At 48.3% G+C, this 7,742-nt stretch overlaps 1 protein-coding gene across 1 annotated transcript in view; it reads right to left on the minus strand.

Annotated features, from left to right (window-relative positions):
- The window catches only part of Ssc4d (scavenger receptor cysteine rich family, 4 domains), a 35,358-nt gene that overhangs the window by 304 nt on the left and 27,312 nt on the right, over positions 1-7,742 (minus strand). The window contains exon 11 of the mRNA XM_013031707.1: positions 65-117. Within this exon, the coding sequence (XP_012887161.1) occupies positions 65-117 (53 nt within the window). The remainder of the gene's footprint in view (positions 1-64; positions 118-7,742) is intronic.

Here is a 7,742-nt window from a genome sequence, read left to right on the forward strand (position 1 = left end):
GGTTCTTTCGCCCAGCCGCTTCTTCCCTCCCCCACTCGTTTTCCCCCCACCTTTCCTGCCTGACCTCTGGCGTGTGGGCCCCTGGGAGTTGTAGTTCGTTTCGCCGCAGGTTGCCGCCTTGGGGAGACCAAGGACAAAGGGGCGGTCGAGACTACACTTCCCAGCGGGCGTGGCGCGCGGGCAGTGGAGGACCCAGCAGGGAAGGGGTCTAGCCTCGCCGCCACCGCCGCCGCCGGGAGCCTCAGTCAGGCGAGCGCGCTGCACCACCCCCCGCCCCCCCTTGGCCAGTGCTGATTCACCGCCCTGCCCCGCCCTGCCGCCTCCGGGCAGTGCCTAGCGGAGGGCCTTGGCTTTCAGTCCCGTACGGTTTCACCGACTCAATAGCAGGCCTAGCTGGGGAAACGACATCCACCACCATTTAGAGGGGTCCTGCCCAAGGATGGGTGAATTAAAGGCCCAAGCCCCAGAGGATTGGACACCCACCCCACCTCCGCACAACCGGGCTCCAGTTCCACACTGCGCCATGGTTTTCTCGGGTTTGGCTGTCGGCAGGCTGACCCGAGGCCCCTCCTTCCTCTACAGTGTAGCATACCAGAGTCAGTGCAATAGTAGAGGCACCTGTGCACACACCCCATAGATGATCAGGACATTTTATTTATTTCATCTATTCAGTTATCTGTTGGGTATTCTACTATGTTCCAATTACTGTTCTAAGCAGTGGGGTACAGCAGTAAGCAGAAAAGATAAATCATACTGCTTAAGAAAATAGGCATGGCAGCACATACAGGCCTGTATATTCATGAGACTGAAGCAAGAGGACGTTGAGTTCAAGGCCAGCTTGAGCAATGAGACAAAGGGAGGGAAAGAAGGAAGAAGGTTGCTGGAAGCATGGCTCAAGCTTTAGAGTGCCTTTGTAGCAAACCTGTGGCCCTGAGTTCAAACCAGTACTACAAAAGAAAAAACAGGCAAAATAAAATAAATTAGTGCAACCTAAAGAAATAAAAAGAAGCCGGGCGCCGGTGCCTCACGCCTGTAATCCTAGCTACTCGGGAGGCTGAGATCTGAGGATCGCGGTTCAAAGCCAGCCCAGGCAGGAGCATCCATGAGACTCTTATCTCCAATAAAAAATAAAAAACTAGAAAACCGGAAGTGGCGCTGTAGCTCAAGTGGTAGAGCGTTCGCCTTGAGCTGAAGAGCACAGGGACAGGGCCCAGGCCAAGTTCAAGCCCCACGACCGACAAATAAGTAAGTAAGTAAATAAATAAATAATAAATAGAAAATGAGCAAAATAAGAGATACTGGGAACCAGGCATCAGTGGCTCACACCTGTAATTCTAGGTACTCAGGGTTTGAAGCTAGCCTGGGTTGAAAAGTCTGTGAGACTTTTTTTTTTTTTTTTTGCCGGTCATGGGGCCTGAACTCTGGGCCTGGGTGCTGTCCCTCAGCTCTTCAGCTCAAGGCTAGGGCTCTACCACTGGAGCCACAGCACCACTTCTGGCTTTTTCTGTTTATGTGGTGCTGAGGAATCGAACCCAGGGCCTCATGCTTACAAGGCATGCACTCTACCACTGTGCTACCTTCCCAGCCCTGTCTGTGAGACTCTTGTCTCCAATAAACTACTCAGAAAAGGCCGGAAGTGGCTTGTGGTTCCAGAGATAGAGCACTACGGTTCAACAGAATAAACTCAGGGACAGGAGAAAGCCCAAGCCCAGAGTTCAAGCCCCAGGACTGGCAAAATAAATAAATATTTGTAAACAAGTATAGACAAATAAATATGTAAAGAATATGTAAGAGCAAAAGAGGCAAAAATAGGGGATATGGATGAGTACAAGAACCTAGAATGAGTTTCTGTGCGAGAACATTCTAGATTCTAAGTGTTCTATGCTAGAGGAACCCTGTCCTCAAGGTAATGCAAAATTGTTAAATATTTGTTTTATTTTTTTTTTATTGTAAAGGGATGTACAGAGGGGTGAATTGTTAAATGTTAAAACTTTTTTAAATTTCAAGGTAGGTAAGAAGAGGGCCTTGTAATATTTCCAACTGAGTCCTTAAAGGATTATGTATAATACAGAGAATTCATGAAATAAAGGAAGGAATGAATGAATGAGTTTTGGGGAAACTGCTCTGACAAGTATAGGAGATGAGCTGAGTGGGGAGAGAGCCTAGAAATAGTCCTCTTCTCCCCCTCCTGCAACACAGGATCTGGCCTGGACTCTTACCACACTACCCAGCAAAATGCAGTCCTGCTGGTGAAAAAACCCTCCCACTTCCTTCTGTTTCCTGCAGGTGGCTTCCCCAAGCCATTCCTTATTCCCCTTTCTTCCTCCCTACAAGCCAGAATCTTGTCTGTTGTGTTGTGGTGCTTTAGGAGTATACAGGAAGAAGTCCTTGTCTCCAAACATGTCAATGATACAGGCAGGCTCCAGGTGTTAAATCTGACAGTCTTCCTGGCACATTATAAGCCGTCTCTATGGTCTCCCCACCTCAGCTCCTTTCCCAACGAGTCTACTGTGCTTGAAAAAAAAAAATAATAGAGAGAAGGTCAAGGAAAATCTGCTTGAGAAAAGTAAAATAGACTCAAAGAAAAACATGTATCCGAGCCAAACCAGGATGTCATCTTCAATCTGTACATGGAGGCTTCCTTCCAATGGTACAGGGGAAAGCAGTCCCTGCCTTCTTCTTTTCCTTTGACTTCCGTGTGTGTTTGGGGGTGGTGGGGGTGGTACTGAACTCAGCTTAAAAGGAGCTCCTGGGGGCTGGGGAGGTGGCTCAGTGGTTGAGTGCTTGCCTTGCATGCATGAGGCCCTGGGTTCGATTCCCCAGCACCACATTAGCAAAAAGAAAAAAAGCCAGAAGTGGCGCTGTGGCTCAAGTGGTAGAGTGCTAGCCTTGAGCTAAAAGAGCTGAGGGACAGCACCCAGGCCCAGAGTTCAGGCCCCATGACCGGACCCAAAAAAAAAAAAGGAGCTCCTGTCCCTTTCTTAGTCAAGTCTAGCCACACCTCTACTTCTAGCTGTTTGCTGGTTAATTGGAGATGGGAGTCTCCTGTTTCAAACCAGGATCCTCAGATCTCAGCCTCCTGAATAGCTAGAACTACAGGCCAGGCATAAGCTACCAGTGCCAGCTCCCTTTGACATTCTAAGGCTTTGGGCTGCAAGCTGCAGGTTGCCCAGGAGACCTTCAGAAGGTTGCATCAGAAGCATGCGGGCATTTCACAAAGCAAATGGCATAACATCCTGGCTTCCAGCTTAACATCCTGGCATTGGGTTTCATTTCCTAACATGGATTCTCTGTGGCCTCTAGATCTGAGGACAAGCCCTGCCCTCCCTCAGGGTCTCAGTTTCTTGCCCGATAAAATGAGATGATAAACTATCAAAGAGCCAAGAGCTCCTCTAATGTGCTCTGTGTCACAGCTCTAGATGAAACAGTTCTTCTGAGCTGAAACTATTGCAGTTCTTTTTGTGTGTGCCAGTCTTGGGGCTTCGATTCAGGACTTGCACACTGTTTCTAAGCTTCTTATGCTCAAGGCTAGTACTGCCCTACCACTTGGGACACAGCTCCATTTCTGGCATTTTTAGTAGGGTATTTATTTATTTATTTTGGTCAGTGATAGGGCTTGAACACAGGGCCTGGGTGCTGTCCCTGAGCTTCTTTGCTCAAGCCTAGCGTTCTACCACTTTAAGCCACGGTGCCACTTCCAGTTTTCTGGTAGCTAATTGTAAATAAATATCTCATGGATTTTCCTGCCCCAGCTGGCTTTGAACCTCAATCCTCAGATCTTAGCCTCCTGAATAGCTAGAATTATTATAGGCATAAGCCATCAGTGCCTGGCTTGAATTCAGGTTTTTTTTGTTGTTGTTGTTTGTTTGTTTTACCAGTCCTGGCGCTTGAACTCTGGGCCTGGGCACTGTCCCTGAGCTTCACTTACTCAATCAAGGCTAGCACTCTACCACTTGAAACACAGTACCACTCCTGGCTTTTACTGTTTATGTGGTACTGAGGAATCAAACCCAGAGTTTCATGCATGCTAGGCAAACACTCTACCATTAAGCCACATTCCCAGCCCCTAGGCATTCATTTATTTATTTATTTATTATAAAAATTGAAGGACAAGCTGGTGGCTCGTGCTTGTAATCCTAGCTATTCAGGATGCTAAGATCTGAGGATCAAGGTGTGAAGCCAGGCTGGGCAGGAAAATCTGTGAGACTCTTATTTCCAAATAGCTACCAGAAAACCAGAAGTAGCACTGTGGCTCAAAGTGGTAGAGCACTAGCCTTGAGCAAAAACAACAAACAAACAAACAACTGGGCTGGGAAGGTGGCTTAGTGGTAGAGTGCTTGCCTTGTATGCATGAGGCCCTGGGTTTGATTCCTCAGCACCACATAAGCAGAAAAAGCTGGAGGTTGTGCTGTGCTCAAGTGGAAGAGTGCTAGCCTTGAGCTGAAGAGCTGAGGGTCAGCGCCCAGACCCAGAGTTCAGGCCCCAGAGCTGACAAAAAAAACCCTCTAACTAAATAAAAACTCAAAGACAGTGCCCAGACCCTGAATTCCAGCCCCAGGACAGGCAGAGAGGAAGGAAGGAAGGAAGGAAGGAAGGAAGGAAGGAGAAAGGGAGGGAGGGAGGAAGGGAGGGAGGGGAGGGGAGGGGAGGGAAAGAAAGAAGGAAAGAGAAAAGAAGGAAGGAAGGCTGAATTCAAACCCAGGCAGGCCTTCTGGACTCCAAGGAAGAAAGTCACCTTTTCTCTCCTGGCTTCAAGGCTTCACATCTCTTGACATGTACTCAGAGAAGGAAGGACCAACCAAACCTGGCATCAGGCCCCGCCACCCCCTCTCCAGGGCTGGAGGACATGACCTTTTAAGTGCATCCTCTCTGGCTGAGTTGGCAGACAAGCAGGCCAGCCAGGGACATGAGCGTCCTACTGTGTAATCATAAATCATCCCAGCCCCAGGTCCTGGCTGCTGGCTTCCTCCTGCAACTGGAAAACTCCTGTCCCTGCAGACAGCAGCAAGCATCTTTCCAAGCCAGGGGACACTTCCCTGGCACTGCCCTTCCAGGTTCCATGCTGGCCTGCAGTAAGAGGAGAGAACACCATGAATTCAGCAGGCAGGCATGGTGGCCCAGGCCAATGATCTCAGTACTCAGAAGGTTGAGGCAGGAGGACCTCAAATTCAAGTTCTACATGAGTTACATAGCAAGACCTTGTCGCAAAACAGAAAAAAGGGGCCTGGTGCCAGTGGCATACACCTATAATTATACACCTATACATCTCTAATCCTAGCTGCTCAGGAGATCTGAGGATCATGGTTTGAAGCCAGCCCAGGCAGTAAAGTCTGTGAGACTCTTATCTCCAATTAACCACCAGAAAACCAGAAGTGGAGCTGTGAATTAAGTAGTAGAGTGTCAGCTCTACAGCCAAAAAGCTCAGGGACAGCACCCAGATCCTGGATTCAAGCTCCAACATTGGTACTTGTACATGTGCATGCACACACGCAGATATTTTGAGAGACAATAGAACATATTCACATAACTTTTACTATACATATTATTAAATATTGCTCCATTTTATTATTTAAGTGTTTGTTTGTTTTTTGTTGGTTGTGGGGCTTGAACTCTGGGCCTCCTGGGCACTATCCCTCCACATTTCAGCTCAAGGTGTGTGCTTTACCACTTGAGCCACAGCACCGCTTCCTATTTGTTTTGTGGGTTGTTGGTTTGTTTTTTTTTTTTTTTTGGTCAGTCATGGGTCTTGAACTCTGGACCTGGGCGCTGTTCTTCAGCTCTTCAGCTCAAGGCTAGCGCTCTACCACTTGAGCCAAATTGCCACTTCTGGTTTTCTGAGTGGTTTATTGGAGATAAGAGTCTAATGGACTTTTTCCTGCCTGGCCTGGCTTTGAACCATGATCCTCAGATCTCAGCCTCCTGAATAGCTAGGATTACAGGCATGAGCCACTGGCACCTAGCTTATTTAAGTGTTTTTGAGATATGGTTTTGCCTCCCCCTCATGAGGGCTGGGATTATGGTGTACAGCACCATACTTACCCCTCCTCTTCCTCCTCCTCTTCTTCTTCTTCCTCCTCCTCCTCTTCTTCCTCTTCCTCCTCCTCCTCCTCCTTCTTTTTGCCATGATGGGGCTTGAACTTAAGGCCTGTGCATGGTCCCTGAGCTTTTTCCCTCAAGGCTAGTGCTATACCAGTTGAACCACAGCTCCACTTCTGATTTTCTGGTAGTTAACTGGAAATAAGAGTCTCACAAACTTTCCTGCTTGGGCTGGCTTCAAACCATGATCCTGAGATCTCAGCCTCCTCACTAGCCAGAATTACAGATGTGAGCCACTGGCTCCCAGATGTTCTGGGAGGATCTTTTCTAGAATAGAATTGCAGATCATTTAGAAGACTAAATGCGAGTTGCCAGTGGTGGAGTCTGAGAATCAATGGTTTTTTAAAGCTCTCAGGGAGGGAGGGAGGGACGATTGCTGAAGGAGCCTAGTAGGCTAGGTGACTAAAAAGGAAGTGGCTATGGAACCTTCTGGAACTGGCTAGAAGGGCTAGGGAAGCTGGCATCTGCTGGCTCTGGTCACTCTGCAGAGGCAGCCAGCACTAATGCTTCGAGAGAGTCTAAATCCTACTTGGTCGTATAATGGGAATTGGCTGACGCAGCAGGCAGGGCAGAGCCTGGTCTGACCAAGGAGAGAGGCCTGATCTCCTCAGTGCCAGCTCCCTACTCTAGGGGAGTGTGGGGAAAGACAAGGACAAGAAGTGCCCTCTTCCCTCAGGGCTTCGTGTATGCTAGGCAATCACTCTACCAATTAAGCCACATTCTCAACCCCAAGAAAATTATTACCATGCCCTTTTCTCCCTCCATGATGCCCAGGCATAATGAGAAGGGATAGATGATAAGAGAAGGGTGGCCAGGACACAGGAACTAAGTGAGCTCTTACCACCACCACTTTTTCTAAGAAATGGGTGTCCAAAGCTGGACATTGGTGGCTCATGGCTATAAGCCTAGCTATTCAGGAGGCTGAGACCTGAGAACCGTGGTTCAAAGCTACCCTGGGCAGGAAAGTTAGTGAGACTCTGGACATACACTAATTGTATCCAAGAGACACAATTAACCACCCAAAAGCCAGAAGTGAAGCTGTGGCTTAAGTGGTAGAGCACTAGCCTTGAACAAAAGAAGTTCAAGGATAGTGCACAGGCTCTGAATTCAAGCCCTAGGACTGGCACAAAAAGAAAGAAAAGAAAACAAGAAAGAAGACAGGCACTGGTGGCTTATGCCTGCAGTCCTAGCTACTCAAGGGTCTGAGATCTGAGGATTGTGGTTCAAAGCCAGCCTGGTAGGAAAGTCTGTGAGACTCTTATCTCCAATTAACTACTAAAATGCCAGAAGTGACACTGTGGTTCAAGTGGTAGAGTGCTACCCTTGAGCATAAAAGTTCAGAGACAGTGCCCAGGCCCTGGTTTAAACTCCCAAACTGGCATATTCTCTCTCTCTCTCTCTCTCCTTCCCTCCCCCCCTCTCTCCTTCCCTCACCCCTCTCTCTCTCTCTCTCTCTCTCTCTCTCTCTCACACACACACACACAAGACATGGGAGAAACAGGAGTCCCTGTGTCCAAGGGACCACAAAAGGACATGGCTCCCCCGCTTTCACTATATTTGATGTCAGTATAACTTGTGGAGGAGATGAGGGAAAAACAAGTCGTTTGAGGATTCAGGTGGACCTGTTGCAACAATGAGAAGTACAA

Source organism: Dipodomys ordii, unplaced genomic scaffold (assembly GCF_000151885.1).
Source record: "Dipodomys ordii isolate 6190 unplaced genomic scaffold, Dord_2.0 Scaffold143, whole genome shotgun sequence".
Classification (NCBI taxonomy): Eukaryota; Metazoa; Chordata; class Mammalia; order Rodentia; family Heteromyidae; genus Dipodomys; species Dipodomys ordii.